Genomic DNA, 24,774 nt, shown 5'->3' with positions numbered 1-24,774 from the left:
CTCTCATTTAGAGGGTCCTGTGCTCAAACCTACGCTAACTAAATTGTTTAAATGCAATGACATTACAGTCATTTAGCAGACGCTTTAATCCAAAGCGACTTACAATGAGTATGAATGTGCGTGACTGTATGTGTGTGGACTGGTGATGTGATAAATAGGTGTAGGAAACAGATGTATGAACGGATTGACTATCCAATTAAACTCCAGATTCCACATTTAACCACTTCACAGCCCGATTAATGTCAATGTCTCAGAAACTAATCGGAGCGATGGCATTTTGCAATAATCAAACAAACACCTGTAGTTACAGAGGGAATATTAGCCTTCCCTCTTTAAACACTGGGTAGTATTTGGCAGATACAAAACCACCAATTAAGAGGAACATTGTATTATTATTACATCAATACACTCATGCACGGCCTCCTTATTTTTACACTTTATCTCCCTGCATGGTTTCTTTCCATGACAACATTCAGAGATCAATAAGAAAGCTTCTGATAGGAGCAAATACGATGAAAAAAGTCAATAACAATCCCAGCCTCAGACAGACGCAGTTAAAAGGGGGAATGCAAAGGGTAATAACACAGCGCTGTCTGTCAGCACCCTGTAGAAAGCGTATTACACGCTGGACAAGGGAGAGGTCAGGCAACTGAAACAGCCACTTCAATTATTCAGATATGAGCTGCAGAACATGGTGCAGGTCTTGTAAGGCCGGCGAATCGAAAGCATAACACCAACAATGGATGTTGTTAGGAATATAAAAAGAAAGATCTAGTTATTGTAAAAACAAAATAAATAAAAAAACTGACTTTTTCCAGGTACAATGTGATGCAGTCCAAAGCCTGCAGACTGTGCAGGTTTGGGTTTTTTTAGGCTGTCATAGAGGGCTCATTGCATAGGTGGAATAGGATTTCAAAAAAGTATAAAATGCAAAATAATACAAGGCACACTGAAGGGTTTGTGCATTGGGCAATAATTAAATAAAGGTAAATATAAAATAAAGGCATTTGCTTTTCAAACGTATTCCACCCATGCAGTGAGCCCTTTACAAAATTGTAAAAAGCACACTACACCTGAAAGATCCAAACCACCTGTATGTGATGACCACAAAGACCCATTGTCTTCGTGTTTTCCCTCTTGAACGTAAATAGGCCGGACAAACAGTTCGTGAGATGTAACGCCACCTTTAACTAGGACCATCAACAAGAACATTTCAGACTGTCAACACAAACTGGACCGTACAGGCATCACAAACGTTAAGGAAAAAACTGCATTTGGATTGCAGATTGTACAGATGCGCCTAATAAAGTGGCCACTGTTAAATAAAAAAAAGCAACATTTAAAAAGGTTATAGGTGTAGTTTGAACTCACAGTTAGTTGGTGTTCCTTTGACTCCCCCGTGTCCTTCATGGTCACAGAGTGAAGGGTAAAGAGAGTCAACAGACGGGACACTGGACCATCCTCCTCCTCACTGTCCGTACCTGCATGTTAACTCCTCTGAAGAAGAAAAACACCTGCAGCCCTGCGCTCTCACAGTCAACAAGCCGCTTTAATGGACTCTGCAGCTGGTGTAATGGTCTCTGACAACAGCGACCACGGAGCTAAGCGACCTCACGTCGTGCTCACTTAACGACCTCTCTCTCGTCTCACTGTCAGCTATTCACGTTTGTCTCCCCTTTGTTTCTTTCTTCCGTCTTTTTAAAGTGCGTCGACGGTCAGCCAACCTCGTCCTGCGCGTCCTGTGCGTAACTCGCGCAGGTTGGAAACACGGGAATAATGTATCAGACGAAGAGCTGGTGATGGTGGTGGTGGTGGTAACACCGGTATCTGCCCACCTGCTACAGTCACTTCCTCGTCTGTCCCTCGCTCCGCTGCCGCGGGTTGCTATGTGTGTGTACGCACATGTGCGTCGTCGTCCCTGGAGATTCCGCGGAACACCGGTGTTCTATCCGAGCTGACTCCAGTTAAAGCGAGATAAACAACGCCAACAAATTTACGATTATAAACATAAAACCTGGATTTTCCAATATCATTATTTTGTTCTTTCATAGATGCACAGTGGGGGGATTTAAGTGCATTTACTCAAGTACTGTACTAATATACAATGTTGAGGTAACTTACTATATGCTACTTGGGTTTTTCCATTTGTATGCTTAATAGCCTACTTCTACGCCACTCTAATAACGCAGCTTAAGTTACTATGTCGATTTTTATTACAAATAATAAATAAGTTAATAAATAATGATGTATTGCTATAGATTACGTAACATGGTAATGTTAGTGTAAAGCTGAAACTCTACTTATTGTAATTATATATTATTTATATACTTTTATTTATGTTTATTTATTTTTCGGAAATTAGCTATTTTGTATGAGTACTACTTTTATCTTTTGGTACTTTAAGTTCCGAAAATAAGAGACGCCTAAGTATATTTTTAATTGTGTATTTTTACTTGAGTAAGACTATTAAATGTAGTTCGGACTTTTACTTGAAACAGACTATGTTGTAGTGTAGTATAACTTTTGTTTACTAATGTAAAATAAATACTTAATACTTCTGTCAAAGCAGACGCGAACATATATACATTTTGTGTTCATTTATCTTCTTTAAAGTTAACCTCAAAGTATCGTGCTATACTCTTAGCAGTTCCAACAAGGAGTTAATGAAGTGTCCACTGAGCTGTACTTTTTTGCTCCACTATGCTGACATCTGCTGGAAGAATAAAATTCTTCATCCTGCCCACAAGACTTAGAGGACCCTTTGTTTGGGTAGATCACAAAGGACATCAACACCCAACAACAATCAAGTTGTACTGAAAACAGATTTATTCAACTCACAGTTACACCCCATATTTTTGGGGTCACACAAAATTAAGCACCATGTTCAGTGCCTGTACAATGCAACATGCTTAAAGAAATGACACTGCTTAAAAAGAATGAAGAATGAAGTATTTAATCCCCACAGAAAACCATTGTTAGGCAATACAAACATGTATTGTTTGGATGGTTTGAATTGCTGAAAATAATTACCTCAATATTCTCATTCATCATTGCAGCACGGCTTCCCAAGTTATGAGATAAACTGCAACTTTATTAGCGGGATTAGATATGTAGAGAACATGAATTAATGGCTCTTTAGAAAGTACAAAAAAATAGTGATCCTATGTGAGATCGCCACATAAAACTAGAAAAAAAATATATAAAATTGGCACATTGTTTAAACAAAATCAAAATAAACCACATCCGAATGAGACAACTGTCTGTTATTGTACAATATATATATATATATATACAAAAGCCGTGGTCTCAAGGTAGTCTCGTCTCCAGGAGATTTGAGAAACATAAAGCTTCACTTGCAGGCGTGTCTGTGTGGGAATGTAAATAAATACCTCAACAATACCTCCCGCTGTGTGCTGCCAGTGCTGCGTTTGTGCTTCACAAATACCAAGGACGAAGCGCAATACATATCAAATAGTATGTTTACATCAGCTGTCATGTTCACATTTTTCTCTTTGGAGACCTGAATGTAAGTTTCGTAATGTAATAAAAAAGGGAGGGAAGGATGAATTCTTATTTAATTGTCAGGTTGTTTTCTTACTTTATAGTGAACACTTTGCTATGTTTTACTGCAGTGAGGAATGAATCCTCAGGTATATAAAGACAGATCTTCCCTCAATGCCTCCCCAATAGAGGACACAGCATGACGAACACAACGTATCAACAGCAGGTTAAGTTCGACAGCACGTGTCAGGAATATTTAGCAAGTTCCCTCCAAAATATACCACCGATATGGTTCTACTGTCCCAACACCGCACAGACCTCGGAGTCCTGGACTGATGAGATGTCACACACTGCCCCTCTGGGATGCTTGGAGTGGCCACACACTGTTTGTCTGCAGAGTGTGTGTGAGTGTGTGATGCTGTTTCCGTCCTCGGTCAGATAAAGAAGTCTATGCTTGGAAGTCGTTCCCAAAGTGTCTAATCTGTTCCTCCGTCATGGACAGATAGGTGGCCCGCATGCTGGGTGAGTACTGTGGAGGAAAAAGGCAAACACACACACACACACAAACACACAGACACACACGGAGGATGTTACGAGCTGATTCTACGAGGTCAGGGTGAGGTTTCACAAACTGAACCTAATCATCAGCTAATAAGAAATAAAATGCCATGAGGATTTAAAGGAATAGTCCACTGAAAACCATCAATTTCTCACCACGTGTAGGATTGAAAGGTGACTGTAAAGAGTGAGGCTTAGCAGGTGTAGTCAGCTTGGATACGCAGAAGTTTCGATGGATTGAAGTGGCGGCCCAGACTATGGCAGTGTTGTCATTTCACCAATAAATGACAACACATGCTACTTCGGACACAGCCATGCTAGCTGTTCCCCTTGTCTTATAAGCTAACTGTGTGCTATAGCTCCATCTTTTGCAGAATGCAAATTTGCATGATGCAGATTTGAGGGCGGTATGGATCTCATCAACTCTTGGCAAGAAAGCAAACAGTTTTCCCAAAATGCCGAGCCATTCCTTTAATATTTCCTGCCATTTCAGATCCGGCTATTCCAGCAGGTGTTCCAGATATGCTCTCACCAGCTTTCACCACCTGACCCCCACACCCACCTGCACCAATGCTCCCGATTTACTCATCAGCCACTGGCTAAAGGGCAGGTTTATAGTATCTGACCTTCACCCACCGAGTACTACACTATGTTTAGCCTTTTTTGTTCTTGTTGTTTTGTTTTTTCCCCACTGTCTGCCTTCCGCCTGTCTGGTTGTGCCCCTCTGGACTTGTTTGCTTGTCCCCGTTACTGCTGCAGCATCATCCACCTCTCTGCCGTTGACCTTATACTGAAGCAAGCAGGATGTGGACTTAAATTCACGGCTCACAGGAGTGGTTTCAGAAGTTTCTAAGGACATTTTGACACATTTTCACACAACTTTGGGCTGCCTTTTGGAATCCGTCGTAACCGCTGGGAGTCTAGTCATCTTCCACAAAGAAGCACGTCACAAACATTTCAGAGCCACCTTCAAGCCTACAGGAATGAGAATGTTCTACGCTCAAAAGAGAGATTTTTCTGCGGAGTACTCCTTTAACTCATACCTACAAAACTGACTCATGGCAAAGAAAACCAATGTAATTTACACTTTGTACAATTACTAACACGTCAATCACTTTGACATTAACAGTAGCGTCGTTTTTTAATCTGTCAATACCCAGATAAAATAAATTCTATAGCAGTACACTACGACTGGTGCAGAACACCTTGCGGCAGTGCAAGCTGTAGAATTGAATGAGTGGAGCAGAACTGCATGCACAGGGAGGCTAACTGTGAGGAAACCCAGGGACGTGACTGCCCAGCACCCCGTGAACGCCAGGGGGCAGACACGCCCTCACTGACTCAAACAGACTCTCTGAGAATGAGGACGACAGGTTGTGAGTTTGAAAAAGCCATGCCGAACAGGAAAACTGCACAGGAAACAAACGAAGTGATGTGAGGTGAAGGAAAAGATGCAACAGAGGTAAAAGTGAGTGAGTTAACCCAGAGGAAGAGTTGAAAAGACTTACTCGGTTCCTATACTGCTGGGAGTATATCTCCAAAAGTTGAGTAAAACAAAAAAAGAGGAAATATAGAAATGAAAGATACAAACATACACATGACAAACGGACAGACAAAAAATATATAAAAGAAGCTGTTAGCCGCAGACTACTGCATGAAGCTGCACATTTGAAGTCATGAGGAGAAGATCATTATACATCACTTGCTGGCATTCATTAGGAAAGAATTACATCATAGAATTACATCATGTTGGAACTATAGGTCAATGAAAGTTATGACATTAACAAAATCATTTTCTTCATCTACAAACTGTAATAAATACCATAATAAAACTGTGGTAATACACAACATCAAAAGTACAAAATGTATTCAACTTTGTTACATATTTGTGAAATATAAACCTCTACATTCAACAACAAATACCATGCAATTTATCAAAAATAAAATATGAATTTATTTTGTACTTCCTGACCTGGTGATCACAACAATGTCAACAATGTTGTTTAATAGAAAACACTGCTCTAAAGTCGATTCAATACCTGGAGAATGCATTTAACTGCTGCATTTCATCTCACACTCGTACAGCATGTTAATAAGAGGCTCTGCCCAGTGAAAATTGAATCCAGAATGTTTCTATTTTTATCCCTGTGATGTAGAGTAACAGGAGACAAGTGGCCCAGCGAGGGGGGAATTAATTCAACGAGGAAATAAAAGCTTTAGTGTCAACAGCGAGTGAGTTTATGGTTTAAGACCTGGATCTCTCCCTCCTGGCAATTTGGCCTGAGAAAGGCTAAATGATGTTCACTTCATGATTACATATTAAATATTAACCACATTACGTCTCCTCTCCTTGCACTGGTAATGTAAGTCAGCCTCAGTGAGTTATGGAGGGCAGAGGAAGGCACGAAAGAGTATCCCGTTAAATGAAGAAATAATTTTTTAAAAGTTGATTCAATTAAGGTTATTAGATATGGCTTAACATTTGCGCGAGCAAGTGAGCCCAGTCAAAATATGAATGAAATTACCAGCAGTTACTTCTAATAAAACAATTTCCTGAGCTTTGAAGGCTAAATCTGTCTGTTAGGTAAGAAGGAAGTGACATCATAGGAAGGACTTGGCCTCTGGGACCCAACGCACCGAGGGGGGTGGAGAGCCTCGTCCTATCAGAGGGACGTTCTCGTACCGCGGGTTTCCCCCGAACAGAGCCGCCTGGTTCCTGAGAAAGAGAGCGAAAGAAGCGGCTCAGAGGAAATGAAGAACTTTAGAAGTTTGCTTCCACACGTCACTCCCGCTTCACTCACATGTACTCCGACACGGGGGCGTTGGAGACAGCCGGGGCGGGCGGGTGAAGGCTGTTCTGGCTGCCCATGCTGCTGCTGTAGCTGCAGAAGCTGTGCATGTTGGTGAGGTTGGGGTTCTCAGAGGCCATCCTCCTCGCCCGCGGGTTGAATGGATCCTCCTCGTCGATGTCGTCATAATCTCGTTCCCTAGAGGAGGAAGAGAGGAGGTTTTCAAACTGTGAGGTGTTGCCGGAGGGAGAGACGTGAGGCAGAGATATACGGTGTGAGGTAAAAAGGGGGGCCGGGGCATGCTGGTGAAGTTAATTGTTATAGTTTGGCCGTTGATTTGGCTGCTAGTCAACATGGTGAGTAGTAGCAGCAGCAGAGGCTGTGACGCACAGCTCATGGAGACAATTAAGGTACTTAAACTACTTCCTCAGTTATCAGTCAAATCTGAACTACAGACATGACGCATATTATTAAATTCAGTGGAACTTACAGTGTATACTACTACTCTCACAGGATATCATGCCCGTTTCGGCTCAAAGCTAATGCTGACCGTGCCGTTAGCCATCAGGGCAACTGTGAAACGACTGATAAGGGTTGCAGAATCAGTCATCAGTGTCAGACTGCAAAGTGACAGAAGCGTTTACGTGAAGGAAACACACAGTGAACATAGATTAATGCCACTGAATGATACGCTACTTGAAGAAGTAGCTTATCATTAACACCTTGCGCTCACAATTGAAGTTGTATCTGTAGCAGTTGTACAGAATATTCACACACACACAGACACTTGGTGCTCAAACACAGACAATGTTTTTTTCTCTCATGTTTCATTAATAATAGGAAGATGTCGGCCGTATTATTTGCCCAGAGAATTGTTTTTGTTGCTGCTGTTTACATTCCTTGTAGTGCGTTTTTTGAATTTGCATCATAAGGCATGTACTACTGCTTTTATTTTGCGTTTGTTGTGTTGAATACGGGCTACATCTGAATTTCGCTGTGCATCCCTGTGTGGCATAATGACAATAAATGATCCTTGGATCCTCGTACTGGTTAGCTCAGTAGGGGGAAGCTGCATAGAAATGGCTGCAGCCTGGGGAAATGAGGGCGCTCGGGCAGAGAAGCAGAGAGCGAACTGACCTGCATGCAATTTGTCTCCATGCCCTGGGAATGGCACACAGCATGACAGTGAAGGCACAGGCTGCCAGGGTGGAGAAGAGGCAGAGGTAGAGGACGCCCTCCACCCCGTCATAGCACACCCCCACCATTGCGTCCAGGTAGTCCTGAAGAGGTCAAACAAATAATATGACAGACAAAAAGGAAGGCATTGTTCGTGCAACCTGCTGTGCAGTCATGAGCCACGCTGCACAGGTTTAACAGTGCACACACGTTAGTAGGAAAACACCGTTTAGAAAAGGTATTCCCAATAAATCTGAAATTCTTTCCGCTCCGCATTGCTCTGCTCCGTCCCCGGTTCCGCTTTCAGTCTCCCGATGACCTAGTTGTGCTGCTGTGATGCCAATTAGGATGCAGTGAACGAACCTTGTTGAGCCCCCTGCAGTCCAACAGGGCGGTCAGCTGGTGCAGGCTGGCCTCCGAAGAGTTGAGCACATGCTGGATGCCCAGTAGGTCTCTCTGTGGGGAGGTCACCAGACAGACAAGTATCAAACTCGGTTGTGCTCCAGCGTGAAAGTCACAGCCGGGTGTTTGTGTTGCGTGACGATACCTCAGCTGTGGGAAACAGAGGCACGGCGAACTGCAGCAGACCCTGGATCTGGATCTGCATGGTGGTCAGGGACCTCTGGAAGATGGTCAGAGGCTGCAAACAAGAAAGTGTGTTTGAACGCACGCAGAGTAAAGAGCGTGCAAATACAACAGAGGGCCATAAAAAGGTAAGTGGAAATTGTCAATTTAGTCTTTTGACCAAATATATTATTATGTCATGACTTTGTAATGAATATATATAAAATATCCTTTTACTATCTTACAACATTCAAGTCTTTGTGGTGTAGGTTTATGTTCCCACCAACAGGGGGCAAAATAAACCTCCACATTCAGTACAATACAATAAGTGGATAATCTCAAGCCACCTGAAAGACAGCACCTTCTGCTCAATGCCTCTTTTTAAATTACACGCGGCCATAAATTAATTAATCTGTCACATCTCCAAAGTAAAACTCTACCTTCACAGTCACCCAACCTAAGAAAAGCAGCCTGGAAACCCCCTGGCATGTGGCACAATATTAAAATTGAAACAGGATATGGTCAATTACCTCAACCATTCATTAATGTAATTGCTTTCCTATGATCTGGCAGTTTTTTCCTCTGGATCTGTCCGTGGTCAAAACTGCTCTCTGCAGCACAATCTAAAGCCTGATCGCATTTTGGCTTTCAGCTTGTTCTCGACCAAATAAAGTAAAATAACAATAGGATGGAGAGAAAGTGGATGGAGGAGGACGGAGAGAAAAGAAGCAATAGATGATGCTGATGAGAATAGAATAAGAGCTGCGGTAAGAAGCAGAGCTGACGCAGGAGAGATGCCCCGCAGCGCTGAAGCACAAGGGAGCGCGGAGCGTGGAACTGCGGGGCAGTGCTGCAGTTCAGACTGAGAATACATGAGAGAGAGACACATGAGGGAGAAAGAGACAGAGAGGGAGAGCTTGTTTTGTTTGCCAAAGTGAAAGTGAATTCATGCATCTGGCAGCTCGCTGGCGAACTTTGCACCTGTTGGGTATCTGTGTGGCAGAGAAGAAGAGCGCCGACTTTGTTTACCAGGCGGGGTGACGGCTGTCTGCCCTCTGCTGCTGCGCTCTTGTTATCCTCGGGGCAGGTCTAGCCGAGCCAGATAATAAGATCTGAGCTCGCACAAATTGACTTTGCCACTGACTGATGTCAGCGCTGAGGCCAGTGAGGTGACCCGTAACATCTACCTCTGCTTCTCCAGAGAGCAAACCTCACAGACCCCTCAGAAGAGAAGGGGGAGAGGAGGATTAACCAAACTGTCGCACATTCAAAAGCCTTTGTTTTTCGGAGCTTTTGCAACATTTTGGCATGTTTTGTTTCCTTGACTGAAGAAATACAGGAGAGAGAGAGAAGGATGGAGGTGACAGCCGATTCAGGAAGTGTTTGGAGGCTTGTGATGCAGACTTGTGAGGTGAAGTTAGGATGTAAATCAGACAGACAGGACTGGATATATAGAGAAAGAAGAAATTAACTCCTCATCCAGCACTCATTTAGTGAATTGCAGGTCAAAATCTGTTTATACAGTTATGTTGAAACCTCTAGGTTACATAAACCCACCTCTGCATCATCATTTCAATGATTATATTTCAGTACGTAGTGAGGTCCTGCTCCACATTTACATACAGTAAATGCAAAAGCAAGGGATCAAAACGGTATCTGTATTCCCCAAAATTAAGACTCAGACACCGATACCCATCACTAGCCCACTGTGGGATTATTTTGTTGGCATAAAAAGTCAAATTTAAGTAAATTGAGTCTAAACATACTCCAGTCGGCCTGTAAATACCTTCTGTGTACATTTTTTTACTGTAGAATATTAAAAAATAATATCAATGACATGACTACAGCGTTAGCTACTGGCCTCGCTAATAGATGTCCACGACATTTTTCAACTACATTAAGCAGTTTTAACCTAAACATGTAGACGTTTTATGAGCTGATGTTCCACTAGTCCTCATCAGTCAACATTCAGCAAAGCCTCCAGTGTCCTACCTGCTGGAAGGGGTTGGAGAGGGTCTGGTTGCAGTAAAGGTAGTAATGAACAATATCTGTGAAAAAAACAAACTAATCATACGTCTGGTTTATTTTTTACTTCACTGAAGTGCAGTTAGTGTCACAGCCACAGCTTCATGCTCTCGTAATCACAACTCCATTAACGCCACATGACTCACACTGAAACTCACCAGAGCCGATGACGCCCTTTGTCTGGCTCAAGAGGAACTTGTCTGGGGCTACGCAGAAATCACTTGTGCCCTGAAAAAAAACAAAAAAAAAACAGGAGACGTGTGAGAGCAGCGACACGGAAAATGGCTAAAAAGAATGAATCATCCGTAACATGAGGAGGTTGAAGATAGAAATTTCAGAGAAGAAATGAAGAGTGCCAAATACTCTGACATTACTACATTAATAGTTCTATGAAGTTTTGCTGACATCATTCTTATCAGGAAAGTAAAGAAGACAGGCTGCTCTTATAATCCACTTTAACACGTCTAGACAGGAATACTTTTCGGTTCTGTCACTCACGGAGCACTTTCACTCCACCGCACAGTGCTAACAAGAAACCCGCCTCGGCGAAATAACGAAAGTGAGGAGCGGAGGTCTCCTCTGAACTGCGCTGTCTGAATGTTAAATGTCCCTCGGGCTCAGGTCAAACACACTGCGCGGAGCCTAACCTTCTCCGGAGGGCTGAGATACAGCGAGCAGAGTTCCTCAGCAAACTGGAGCTAGTTTGTTAGAAATAGTGGGTAAAGAAAAAGGAGCTCTGCAATAGGGGAGCCAGTTTGTTTGAATTCCTGACGGGAAACCAGTGATTCTCTGAGAGATGATGTAATTAAAAGTTCTGCGAAGGGCTGCATTTATTATGCATTGATGCATTATGCACTAACTGCAGCCTACACACACAATTTAAAGATTCCTATGCGCGCACACAAACATTGGCAACCACTCAAGCACAAAAACATCTGACATGCACACCTGTGAACACAGACTGTAGCCACTCAGGCTACAGTCTGACAAACAAATGCACCGTCAACGCGCCACACACCGGCACGCTGGGTTTTTCTCTGGATTGTGTCAGCTGTCCGACATCATCAGAGCGCAGCAGCAACACTCGTTCTCATTTAAAGTGGGACACGGCAGTCTGGCTGCAGCGGCGAGTACATTCTCACAAGTTCAACTCTGAGTCAGGGTGGAGGAGGCCGCGGGGATTTTCAGACATTTTCAGACGGCAGTATGTTTGGGGAGATTCGATGGCTAAGTGGCCACCGTCTGCTGGGATACTCTCCCAGCTTACACACCACTTTCCCTCAACAGGCCGACACCATTAAACCAGTTTACATGTACAGTTGCATATAGGCGTGAATGTCAGTTCATTTTAAACCCTGCAGCGGACTGATGACCTGTCCAGTGTTGGCTACAGTCTGCAGCCCCTAAAAGCCCCCAGAAATGGCATCAAGAGTCTGAATTAAACCCCACAGACGTTATAGGAAGTGGACGTACTAAGGCTAAAACAACTGGTGCATTAATCAATTATTACAATGGAAAAAAATTACAATTAATTAACTGCATGCAAAGTGAGGATTTGCTACTTTTCTCTATCATTTTAAATATAATATCTAGACTAGGTCGGACAAAAAAGCTATTTTGAAAACCTTGGACATTTTCCCACATTTTAGAGACTAAATTATTAAACAATTGACAGCCCTACAGAGTATTATGTGTATGGCAAAAAAACTGTAATTCATATTCAGAGCAGACTGTGCTGAGTCACAGAGCAGAACTTGCAGAACTTACACACACACACACACACACACACACACACACACACACACACACTCTCTGTCTCTTTCTGTGTAACCTTCATGCAAGCAGGTTGCACACACTCAACCTAGACAAACGCACACACATACACAGGTCTGTACCCCTCACATTAACACAAAATAGAGAAGACACACACGTACGCAACACAATTATTCACACAAAGACATGATGGCTGACGATGGAGCCACTGCAGATTGCTCATATAATTGCTTTTTTCTCCACAGCTGTTTGTATCGACGCCTGAGCAATTATGCGGCCTTTTTGAGCGGAGGTGTTTTGCTCTCAAAGTGGAGAAAAGGCCCGGTGGACATCAACCATACAGTCCAGTCAGGGTCAGCCTCAGACAGACGCCCTGTTACAGACAGGTTACATAACAGGCCGGCGTAAATGTCATGAATCTGTGACTCACGCTGACAGCACAACATGTAAGAATGATTTCTGTCCACTAATAGTTCACTTTAGTAGAGAGTGAAATATCTCGATAACTTCTGCTCGGATTGCTATGATTTTGGTTTGGATATTTATGGTCCCCCAATGATCATTTCCAATGATTTTGATGGCCTCGCTTTTTGGTAAAAGATGGCTGTAGATGTTCCTGACGTTCTCTGACATTTCCTCTGCTGCTTCCTAGGCAACCTTTCCTATTCGTTCACATTGGAGGCTTTCATGGAGGGCTACGCTCAAACTACATTTTTTATAGTAGGTAAGTAATGCTGGATTCTCATGACATTTACCGTGATATTCATGTTACCCAGAGAAAAACACTTTTGATTTTGGCAGTTCTGTATTGTGCAGCCTGTCTTGGTTTCATAGCACCGGCATCACCAGGATTTCAACTATCGGTCTGGCAAATATTGACCACAGAGAGTGGAGACTTGTAAAGGAGACGGATGATTAAAAGGAAGATGAAACCAGAGACTAATTTGCTGCAGCTGATCGCACCTCCTGCTGCTTTCCACCCGATGCTCATTATCGCCAACTTAAATTCACTCTTGTTAAATCCTCTATGGCCCCGAGTCAAAACTCAACACCCAACAACAAACCTGAGAAAAACAGCACACTTGCCTGAGGCAGGTGAGTCAAACACCAGCACTCATCCATCTGATATTCTTTCAAATGCATCTCTGTGTTCCTGCATATCACTCTAATTCTTGCCCTCTAGGTCGCAGTCATTTTGGGGACGATAATGGAGCGAAACACTGAAATTATTCACCTATTCAGCACGATGGGCTTTAAAAGCCGCAATTGGATTCCTGTTGTCATAATCCTTGACTTCGATTCAAGTTATTCAGGCTTGTACTGTATAATGATGCCGACATGGTTCGTGTTTTGGGATTTTCTTCTTTTGTCGGGCCTATTTTCAGCAGCGTGCCGTTTGAAAGAGATCAAAAGGTACGAGGTGACAGAAAGACAAACCTGAGACAAAAGTTCAGAAGAAGATCGGGGCAGTCAGTTCTCTTTACTGAGAAGGCAAAAAAAAAAAAGAAGAATGAAGGCTATAAAGACCCTTCATCAGCAGCTATGCAGCTAATACTACACGTGCAGGTACATACAGTATAAGCAGATGTGCAGCAGTGTATATAATCGTCTCTCCTCCCTCACCCACACACAGTAAAAGACATTTCTCAAGTGCGATGTGCATGTAGTTAAAGGGATTCATCATCACTGTCAGCCATGACAAGAATTGATTGCAGACCGGTTCACGCTCGTTCACATTAGGGTAAGTGCATCAGTCAGGGGCGAGGAGGCGGAGCAGCTTACCACAGCAGTGGCCAGGTCGGCTCCCAGAGAGGTCCAGCTCAGGACCAGCGTCAGCACTCCAAACACCATCATCCTGCAGGGACACAAAGCAACAGCAAGGTCACGGTAAAATAGTCACTGGATGCATGTTAACTGAAGCCACGGCAACAAGGACATGACGGCTTGGCAAGGCTCGGCATTTATCCAAATGAAGGAAAGACTGTTTTTTCTAAATTAGTCCAATTATAACACAATAATTCATGATTTTAATCGCTTGTTCCAGTAAGTTCGTTCCAATCATTTGTATTGATTAAATCATTGGGAGAGTACTTCATGTTTGTCAGTTGAACCTGCAATAATAGATTTTCTGGCCAATTGGTGGAGGCAGAAACAAGGTGCAAACACAACACTGACATATCTTTTAAGTGAATATGCAGGACTTGCTAGCAAACAGATGCTTATTTACAGATAAGGAGCATTCGTTTGACGTGATTGTGTCCAACCTAATGAATGGAAGTCCACTCTCTTTCAGCTCTATTTTGCTCTACACAAACAAAAAGGCATCTCTCATTGTAGCTGGTAAATGTCGCACTATGTTGACCTGCTAGGTGCATTTGATTGGTATTGGGCAGGTAGTCAATTGTCTTGGTATTTGTTAAAGCTTTTTCGCTGAAAAGAGATGAGTGGAAGTTCTTGACAGTTGTAAATTAGCATAATTACAGAATACCATATAAGGCTAGGCGTCCTAAATTAAAGTCCTGCTTGCAGAGATCCATAAAGGAAAGTATATCAATTTCAACAGCAGCAGAAATAGAGGAAGAATTAACACGTTGCGGTACAGATGACTAATGAGTGGAAAATCTCAAAAACAAAAACAAAAAAAGTGGAATTTTGCAGAGCATCAGGGGGAGTACAGTGACGCGAACAGAGCTATATACATAATGGATTCTGTCACTGAAAGGAAACAGCGTGAGCCCCGGGGGACCCGGAGTGGTGATGTCATTGTCCTGTCATCGGCTACGTTATGTTTTCGTGGGGGTCGATTCCGCAGCCTCAACGTACAGCGGTTTCACGAACCGAGGCATGGCGTATCCGCTCCGCCGGCCTACATTCGATTACGCTCCCCTGGGAGGGTGACTACTCCCTGCACCCACGAGGACATAAAAATGTGGTTTTGTTTTACCGAGGGCTCCCTCCCTGATGAGCTCACAGTATCCCAAAATGACATCAGAGACATATGCCAGTAAAGGGGGAGAGATGGGAGGGTTTCAGGTGAGCGTTTCTGCATGCAGGGGAGCGTCGATGGGTCTGTCTTTGTGTATGAAACAGCACAGAAGATCAATACGCATTAAAGATGAACACTGAGCTATTGTTATGTGAAATAATCCAATAAGCTCCTGTTGATTTCACCACTGTGGCACTTTCCAGATATTCCCCTTTCAGCATGTCACCTGTGATTAAATATAATTTGAGTATGCATGTCCAGAACCCACTCATTTTTCAACACTCGGGCTAATCCAATTCAATGTGCTGAGAAGATACTGAGCTCTCAACACTGAATTTACAAGACACCACTTCTGTTCTCACTCATCCTTTATCTTTTTCTTCCCTACCATTTCTTTACACTCTCTATTCCCTCGCCCCAGCCTCCCCTATCTTCTCTCAGCCTTCTGCCTCCCTCTTTATCAGTTTCTCACTCTTGTAGTGTCCCCCCCCCCCCCTCCTCCTCTCCGATACCGAGCCACGACTCCTCACAAGGGGATAGATGGGAAGGAGAGCAAGGCGTCACATCCGCGTCCTTATCTTGATTTAAAATCAGGAAGCAGGACAGATGCAAAGGTTGCTTCGACTGTCTGAGCGGTTCAGCGTGGTTTTACCGCAGTAATGTCTGTCTCTGCCTACGGTCACATGGGAAGTTTTGTTTTCTGAGACCAATACACAAGTGTGTCTGTCCACACATGCTGCATCTCTATCGCAGTGGTTCCTAAACCTGATCACATCTGTTAGTTAGTGCCCTCCACGATGAATCTGAGGCATCACAAGATGAGCAAGAAAAAAAAAAGTCTGTTAAACAAAATGATGTTTTGTATTTCTGACATCTCTCTAATTCATAAAAAACTAAACAGGATGTATCGGCCAGGCTTTGCCCGTTTGACAGTTTATTGTTGAGTGATATCGGAGTGCGGGAGCTTCTTTGACCAACTATGAGACTGGCTGTCAGGGCAAAAGGGCGAAATGCCCTCTGACTGCCTCTTCCACGTCGTCGGAAACCAAGACTGCGTTCAGTTTTTGCGCTCTGGTGGTCAAAGGGGATTCACTGAGCTCCACAGAACAGCAGGAGTTCGGGTGTAAACCTGACGCAAAACACATCAAGTTAAAAATTCACAGAAGCAAATGAGCAGGGCAGATGATGCTACAGCGAACGCACGAGGCCGAGTCACTCTGAATTAAATCAGTGTGGGAAGAATATTTTCTTCTTTACTGAACATCGAAATGCCGCCCCGCGGTTGTCGGCCTCCGCCAGTCAGTCATGTTGCACTTTACGTCCGTGTCTGTCCAAAATGTCATCACTTCATCATTTTTATACTCTTTATATTAGCATATGACTTCTTATTCATGCCCAAAGCATGTTTTGTGAAGTGACAGTGACTTGATGACCAAATTCTAATCAGTTCATCCTTGAGTTCAAGTGGACGTTCCTGAGATATCGTGTTGTGGCCGGCGTGGAGGCATTACCAAACACAGCTGTTTTTCTCTAAACTGCTGTCATGCCTAGATTATACAAGGATACAAGGAAGTCAGGTCTCTATTCACCATCATAAATCATCATTAAAGTGTCAAGGGCCCCTCCGGGCTACCTAAAAAAAGTAACTCGAAGAGACCCGTACCAACCAAGAAGAGCCTCAAAATGACCATTAAGAAACATAAAACGACAAACAGATTCTAAACGACTACAAAGAGACACAAAGACTCAAAACAACTATGAAAATGGGAAAAACAACCACAAAGAGACGAAAAGCAACTACAAAGAAACGCGAAATGACAACACAGACACAAAATGATGAACTACAGAGAGATGTGAAATGACTAGCCAGATGCGCAAAACAACTACAAAAGAGACTTAAGGAGACATAAAACTACAAAAATGTGCAAAGACAACAAAAAGAGGCCAAACAACTCTAAAGTGTGTGTGTTGTGCTCCCATGGAGGGGCCGTATACATGTCTGTGCCAAGAGACCCGTTGTCTCATGGTCCGCCCATGCTTTGGACATTTGAGATCACCTGAACTATTTCTGTAAAACTGTATATTACTTTACACACAGAACTTCTATTTCCATTTGCTCCCTTCGGGCAGTAAATAATGGCTTTTTTTCTTCTCCTTTCTTCTCAATGCCGCGATTGTGTTTCATTATAATTTCAGCGCATACAAATCATTCGCTTTGTCTGTTTACATGACAATTCTTCTCGGTGTACGTCCTCGCTCAAATGATTTCTGTCATCCAGGGAAATTAGTTTCTACTCTCCTTTATTTTTCCTGTGCATGAGGTGCACGGGCAATCTTGCAAATCCATGACATTAAACCTGGAAATAGGCTTACGCTGTTTTACATCATGACATTTTAGGGTTCACTTCACTCAACCGATGTTGCGTTGTGTTCCCAGGTGAATGGGAATTTGTTTGCAGTGCCCAAATTGAAAGAATTCAGCAGCTACATGCAGAACCGGAAGAAATCCATGGTGGTAAACTGCTGACAGCGAGGTCAACGGACGTCTCTTCCTCCCTCACATGTGGGGGCATCTTCTGTTCTAAGCTGTTACTGTGTGTCATGCTAACACAGAGTCAGCCAGTTAGAAGCACCAGGAAGAGTCGGCAGACCCGTGAGTGTAATCTGCTCTCGACAGCCTCCAACCACTTCCACTCTGCTGGAAGAGAGCATGCAATTGGGAAGGAAGACACTCTTGACACCGACTCATCTTGTGTGTGCAAAGGGGCTGGGAAGAGGGAAGTGTGTGTGTGGGGGGGGTTGTGGTTAGTAGGGCGAGATTAATGCGGCTCACACCCTGAACTGACTGATTATGAGAGACAGAGTGACTGGGAGTGAGAGGGCTGGATGAGTGGAGGGCCCGGGTGGATTTCATGCCCCATGAAAAGCTCCTTTACAGCGAGAAAAAAAAAAGAAAAATCCCATTCCAGAGGAGAAGGATACAATTAAGTTATAGATACTGTCAGGAGATTAAATGAAAGCACTGCATGTGATATAAATACACCGTTTCTACAGTAGTTTTAAATCACTTTTCAGCGTAACATGTATTATGACGTGTGAGAGTGTTATTTATAATTCTGTCGTATCAACATCCTGTTTTCATTGAAACTTATTTTCAGCACTTCTTGCCGCCTCCTCCAAAAAACACAAAATATATTAATTATATTATTGTTTTCTAGCTGGAGGATGTTTTGATGCATTAACAACAATAATCATCATTTACATTTTTCTTATATTGTTTGGTTATGTTTTAATGAACCCTGCATGTGCTTTTATTTTTCTTGTCACTCATGAAAAGGTAAAATCAATAAAATATTAATCTGAAAAAAAAAGGTCTAAAAATACAGTGCTGAATAAGTAACGGCGTGCCATACAAGGGTGAGGAGATGCAGTACGCTGCGTCTGTTATCGGATCTAATTCATGTCGAAAGCCATTTAAAACAGGTCGAGTGTTAAACCGGAACAACGATCTGCAGGAAGTTGTAATATTGTTGATAACATCAAACGGCTTCGCTCCCGTCTCTCCGCAGCTCTCAAATCCAATTTGTAGAGCAAAGCTAATGACGCAGCAAACGCTCCGAGCGAGTTCCACCTACCGCTGGCACCGCTGAAAGGCAAATGGTGAAATACACCAGGGCTCGCAGGGCAGTGTTTGCACAGCGACATGATCCAATACTTTGCTGCCTCGTTCACGGGCGATTTCCCACGAGAAGTGAAGCAACGCCTTCCTCCGTCCACACCAACTCGTCCTTACTCATCTCATTCTCTGTTAAATCGTATCATATCTGTTTTTTCAGGACAACAAGATGTGGACGAGAGCGTGTTTAACTGCCACAAAGGTGGTAGAAACTCTCTGACTTTTAGATCCACTTTGTCTTTTATACCTTTATGAAGTTCAGTAAATCGAGGAGTAACTGGAAGAAAACATAAGTTTGGTCTGGTTTTAGCTAAGACAATGTACAAGAAATTATCTAGTGCTTGGGGAAGTGAGCATTATACAATGTGTGTATAATGTAATGTAACATCTGGACAAATGGAATCTGTAGCAGCTGCTGCAGCACAAATGTGACTAAAACTAAATGAATGTTTCCCAGTTAGCTGGGGTTTACTGGAGTCAGCTAGTCTCCCAATCCACTCCTTCTCTCATTCATCCTTCCCTCTCCTGCCTTTAGAAAATTCACACATAAAACCAAAGCATTGCTTCTTTTCTTTTGTAAACATAGAAACAGCTCTCGGCTCTGTGAATGGCTCAGTTTTACAGGACGTATTAGACTCACGTGGTGAGCAGCCAGCGAGACTGCTTGGCCAGCCCCAGACAGGCCAGCAGGCAGATGATCAGGTCCAGGATGAGGAGCAGCAGGTAGGTGAGCCACCTGCAGAGACAGACAGAGAGACACAATCAAACTGCTGCTGCTGAATGCTTGTTTTGGCAAAGTAAGAGGAGCTTTGTTAAAGGGGGAATCACGGTTTCATGTAACCTGGGTATTATTGGTATCGGTTTTTCCCATCATTCCCTATCAGTAACAATGCCACTGTATTCATTGTAAAATTTAAACAAAATTTTAGAAACTACAAACAATAAAATATTAATCTAATGTGTTGCTTGTTCAAGTATGTTTTTCTGTAGTCAGCATCCAAACAGTGTTGAGTGGTAGTCTTTCAGCATGCCAGGACAAAATCTTGACTTGAAAAAGAAAAATAATTTTAAGTTTGCCGATTTCGCCGTCGCCATGTTGTTTTTTTGCAACCGGTGTACAGAAGTTACCATATTTAGAATGCGCAGGAGTGACGTAGAGACAATCATATACACCTCTGGTAGCGGCAGCGACATGTCAATCCCAGTAAGCCCCGCCCTAAAACACACTCCGCTTTATGGTCTATTTTACTCTAAATTTACTAAATGAACATCATGCTGTATTGAAGAAGACTTGAAACTAGCGACTGAGACCATAAACTCATGTTTACAATGTTTACTGAGGTAATAAATCAAGTGAGTCGTTTTCTCAGACTTCTACACAATCTGACTTCATTTTGCAACAGCGTTGGAGAGCCTCGCTTCCAACGCTTTCTCCAGCTCTATTCATACAACCAGGAGAGAGTCCCACTTATTTTCACCTCAACAGACACATGCTGTCATCTGAGGTGTGTGTGAGTGTGTGTGTGAGAGAGAGTTGATGCTTGAGGGTGTAATCCTGTCCGGTATTGCCCGCCTCAGTGTACCCATCTGTTATGTGAGCAGTGGTCAGTCTGGGACCGGACACACAGAAAGCCTGTGCAGATGGTTAATAATGGATGGACTCAAATCCATATGGCTGAATGCGTCATGCTGTGAAACAAACGGGGGGGAGGAGGGGCAGTTATATATCACCTTTTCACTCTTTACCAATCGATACACCTAATTAAAGTCACCTCCTGTTTTTCTCATTTCATCTTCATCAGTGTGCATCTTACTCTCTTTTTCCATTATACCTCCTGCACCCATCAGCGCCACATCATTCTCACTTCGTTCAGTCTTTTTTCCTTTTATTCCTCCATCAAGCAGCACTAGGCCTTCTTCCCATATCCTCCCTCATCACTCACCCGCATGCACCCCTCTATCCTCCTCTTCTTCACGCTCTTTAATCTCCCTCCCCTCCGTCTCTCTCTGCCTTCCAACCCCTTTTCTCTCCCCCTGCATGTCTCTCCCTCGCCACCACCTCCTTGATATTTCTTCATCGTTTCATCTCCCCCCCCTCCCCCCTCTTGGTAGTGGTAAACAGCACGAGAGGCTGGGACATCAACGTGCACACGGAGGCTCTCGGGTGACACCGCCACCGTGTTTGTCTGTGTCGTCTTAATCCAATTAGAGTCAGACTGAGTGCAGCATAGAGACAGGCATGGGGACGCGGGGGTTAGATTTACGTACGATAGAAAAGTACGTCTTCAAGACATTGTGTTGCATATCAAGAAGCAGATCCAAATGTGCCTGTCTTCAGTTTGAAAGGTTGATAGCGATAATAAAAATGGCATTTTATTCACCACAGAGAGGTCAGAGGTCAGTCTATCAATACTGGGTTTTATGGGATAGCAGGGGGCCAACTGACCCAGGGCGCACACTCACAGAGGGACCCCATTAATGAGCTCGTAAAATGACATCATACTTCTATGTAACATAAATTACATTTTACAGTTTTTATTACTGATTTGAAACACTTACTGTATTCTGCATGTACAAATCTATTTATTTTCAAAAGACAGAGTAAAAACATAATCAGTTTTTGCTGGCAGGATTTCTTTCCCAGGTATAGTTGGTTCCACTGTGCTACACAACACATTACAAGAGCTAAGCTGCTGCTCAGTGGAACGAGAAGCAAAATCCAGTGCACTGTCGCATTAAGGCAGAACCTTATTTAGCAAATCTTATTCTGTGTGTGTGTGTGTGTGTGTGTGTGTGTCTGCTCGTCACTGTTTAGACACGGCTGATAAATATGTGCTCTGGGCTATATATAATAAATATAATGGATGGATTTTGAAGTTTGATCATGTGGGAGGGGAATCGCAGGGAGAGAGGGGAGGAAAGTTAAGTACGTGGGATGCATATTTCATCATTTATGTAAATCACATCATTTATACCACGTATATAGAATTGATATTGTTTACGCTAGATAATGATTCACCAGAGGCCAGTGAGCAGCACAATTGGTCTATAGAAGCCGAAATAACCCCGGCAGCACTTTTCCGCGTCCGCGACCACTTTGAACCGGCCGTAACAAATATCTACAGCCCAGTTTATTGGTCTCCTTTTTTTGTCAAGTACATTTTTTTAACATTTAGAAGTGTGCCTTAAGTTACAAAAGGTTGAGAGCCCCCGTCTTAAAATACCTGAGCACTGCAAAGCTGGAGTAAAAAAAAAAAAAAAAAAAAATCACAAATCTACTCGTGTTGACAACGTCAAAAAGTGAGAGAAAGTTTGATTAAAGAATGAATAAAAATAGAAAAGAGTCTTTTTTTGTTTGTTTCTCAGTTGAGTAAGATGACACTTTGAGCAAGTTCGACGAGTAAGCAAAATATTCAAGGACGAGAACGTTGAAGACAGACAGCCAACTTTGATGAGTCAAATCAAAAACATGCAAACACAGACGCGCACACACACAGACACACACATGCACGCCCGACCACAGCTATGTGTTGGGGGCCTGAGGCAGTGATAACGAGTCTATTAACAGCTTACAGTGTCCGGCTGTCTGCTCCCGGTTGCTCTGCTCTATTAGTGCGGAGCTATGTGGGGCATTGAATTATCGGCCGAGGAGAGGAGTCACATTGCAGATCGATACAAACACACCAGCCTGTCTGTTACTGCAGACTGCACATAAATCCCATCGAGCTTACACAAGGGCTAAAAAATTGGCAATGGGCTCCTTTCTGCTTTGAGATAAGAGTGTGAGTTTATCTGTAATGAGACACGTCCCAGGATAACAGTCCTTAACATACTGGAGCTGTTCATTAGGGTTGGTAGTGTTGATGCAAAGATTGCTAATCATTTCATTGGATTCTGCTACTTTTAAACGCCCCACCAGCACCGCCTCTGCTCCTCCACATTCACGTGAATGGATTATAGACGCGTGCAACCACCAAGTTTCATCCCATCCACTAAATATCATGTGATATATTAAGGTCATAAAGTATGTACAGTAACTACCCACACATGAATTATCTATTCAACTGCATGTTCAACTGACAAGTTGCTCAGTGATTGCAGCCATAAAAGAGACATGATATTGTAAGCTAAAGTGAATCTCGCATGTCTAAGATGGAGATATATCTATTTATTAATTTGTGTTATTTACAAATGATCATAGAAATAATAGTTCTAAAGTGCCCACACGACCGGCTACAACAACGTTTCCTCAATTTCCAATTCAACGACGTCACGACGTCAGTGACGACAAGAGAATCTCATCTGCGTTATGTTCTAATGACATGAATGACGGAAATCTCGTGTATTCGTCTTGCGTAATTTGCAATAAGCGCCTCGGTTACACGTACACAAAATACGCACATTCGCATCGCAAAGAAGTGTGTGTGTGTATGGTTGACCGAAATTGTCGCGGCCCACATTCAGCGCGAGTATCGTGTGGGAACCGCGCCTTTAAGGCGGCTTTTCCCAAACAAACCAGTGTATGAAGATGCGACTTGTTGCCAAGATATAAATAACTATATTCATTAAACATCTCTCTGATGATTTGCATTTTGAAATGCATGTGTGATGGGATTTGTGACTGCCTCAAAATTCTTGATGCACTTAACCCTTGAAAAATATTCATGGCAGCAGTAAACAACATTTCCACTTCACTTCCTGAATGTCTTCCTCTGAGATCTGGATGTGTTCCATTTTTTCTTTGAGGGGTTATCTCTTCAGAAACCTGCACATCTGTGGCATCATGACCCGAGCTCCGTGGCCACCCTGCACTGAACAAGTCCGACACATGTATTTTTCTGCTCCTCACCTGTAGTACTCCATGTTCGCTGTTTGATCAGCGATGGATGCCAGGTCCACCTTAGCCTCCTCCCAGTCAGGCAGGCCCAGCAGCTGTTTGATCACGTTGTCGGCCATCTGCTGCATGAACTGCAGGGTCTGCACGTAGTCGCCCCGCGTGGCGAAGATCTCGTCCAGCCTGGCGAGGTGCTGGTGCAGGCCGCTCCTCATGTTGCCCATGGTTCCAGTCACCTGGAGGGCAGAAGAGGAGAGGAAGGAAAAGAGATGAATGGTACACCATGCGCTGCCGCTGGAAGTGGAACATCAAGCATGAAAGCTAATGAACTGAACTATTCATGAGGCATGATAATGTATGCATTGAGAAGTTACAGGCGAGCAGTGATTGAGCACGATTACGGTAAAAGTAAGGCACAGGTTCCTAAAACTGCCAGTAGAAAAAACATGCCAGTTTGAGGATACACTAATGTTTTATATCCTCCGCTTTGCTACTAAAATAATAATGTATTGACAGACTTTCTCTTAGGTGCCTTTGGTCAGCTTTTCTGCCTGAGAAAGTTCCCCAGAAATAGAAAAAAAAAAAAGAGTGGCCAGAGGTGAGATTAGCCTATACATGAGGCTGGTCTGTGCAGCAGAGCAGAGAGAGAGAGGGGGGGGGGGGAGGAAATGTGGGAGAGCTGAGTGTGGGTGTCGGTGAAGAGGTCCATTTTATAAGTAAACAGTTCAGCTTGGAAATCAGCCAAAAGTGGAGAGCACAGAGGTGAAATAGTAGGCTTGCTGGTGCTGGAGATTTGTATTCCATGACTGCTGCTGTTTGTCCGACTTTATTTCCAAATTGATACCTCACTAGCTATTCAAGCCATGTAATCATAGAGCAACTGATTTACTCC

The 24,774-nt window shown here is 43.3% G+C and overlaps 2 protein-coding genes across 5 annotated transcripts in view; both read right to left on the bottom strand.

The window, feature by feature from the left end:
• kif19 (kinesin family member 19) overlaps positions 1–1,895 on the bottom strand; it is a 30,149-nt gene extending 28,254 nt beyond the window's left edge. For both annotated transcript variants that reach the window (XM_031843673.1, XM_031843674.1), the window contains exon 1: positions 1,372–1,895. In XM_031843673.1, the coding sequence (XP_031699533.1) occupies positions 1,372–1,410 (39 nt within the window). In that variant the 5' untranslated portion in view covers positions 1,411–1,895. The remainder of the gene's footprint in view (positions 1–1,371) is intronic.
• Positions 1,896–2,803: 908 nt separating this feature from the next.
• Positions 2,804–24,774, bottom strand: part of ttyh2 (tweety family member 2) — a 59,062-nt gene continuing 37,091 nt past the window's right edge. The window contains exons 4-15 of one of the 3 annotated variants that reach the window (XM_031843024.1): positions 23,898–24,118; positions 19,689–19,784; positions 14,169–14,241; positions 10,772–10,841; positions 10,581–10,636; positions 8,572–8,664; positions 8,388–8,480; positions 7,986–8,128; positions 6,861–7,046; positions 6,697–6,775; positions 5,568–5,594; positions 2,804–4,030 (exon numbers count right to left, since the gene is read on the bottom strand). In XM_031843024.1, the coding sequence (XP_031698884.1) occupies positions 3,950–4,030; positions 5,568–5,594; positions 6,697–6,775; positions 6,861–7,046; positions 7,986–8,128; positions 8,388–8,480; positions 8,572–8,664; positions 10,581–10,636; positions 10,772–10,841; positions 14,169–14,241; positions 19,689–19,784; positions 23,898–24,118 (1,218 nt within the window). In that variant the 3' untranslated portion in view covers positions 2,804–3,949. Of the gene's footprint in view, positions 5,595–6,696; positions 6,776–6,860; positions 7,047–7,985; positions 8,129–8,387; positions 8,481–8,571; positions 8,665–10,580; positions 10,637–10,771; positions 10,842–14,168; positions 14,242–19,688; positions 19,785–23,897; positions 24,119–24,774 lie in introns of all 3 variants that reach the window. The other 2 variants (XM_031843023.1, XM_031843025.1) reach the window with 2 other exon arrangements.

The sequence above is a fragment of the Anarrhichthys ocellatus genome, unplaced genomic scaffold (genome assembly GCF_004355925.1).
Source record: "Anarrhichthys ocellatus isolate YVR2014 unplaced genomic scaffold, GSC_Weel_1.0 scaffold4, whole genome shotgun sequence".
NCBI lineage: Eukaryota > Metazoa > Chordata > Actinopteri > Perciformes > Anarhichadidae > Anarrhichthys > Anarrhichthys ocellatus.
This window is presented reverse-complemented; position numbering and strand designations above follow the sequence as displayed.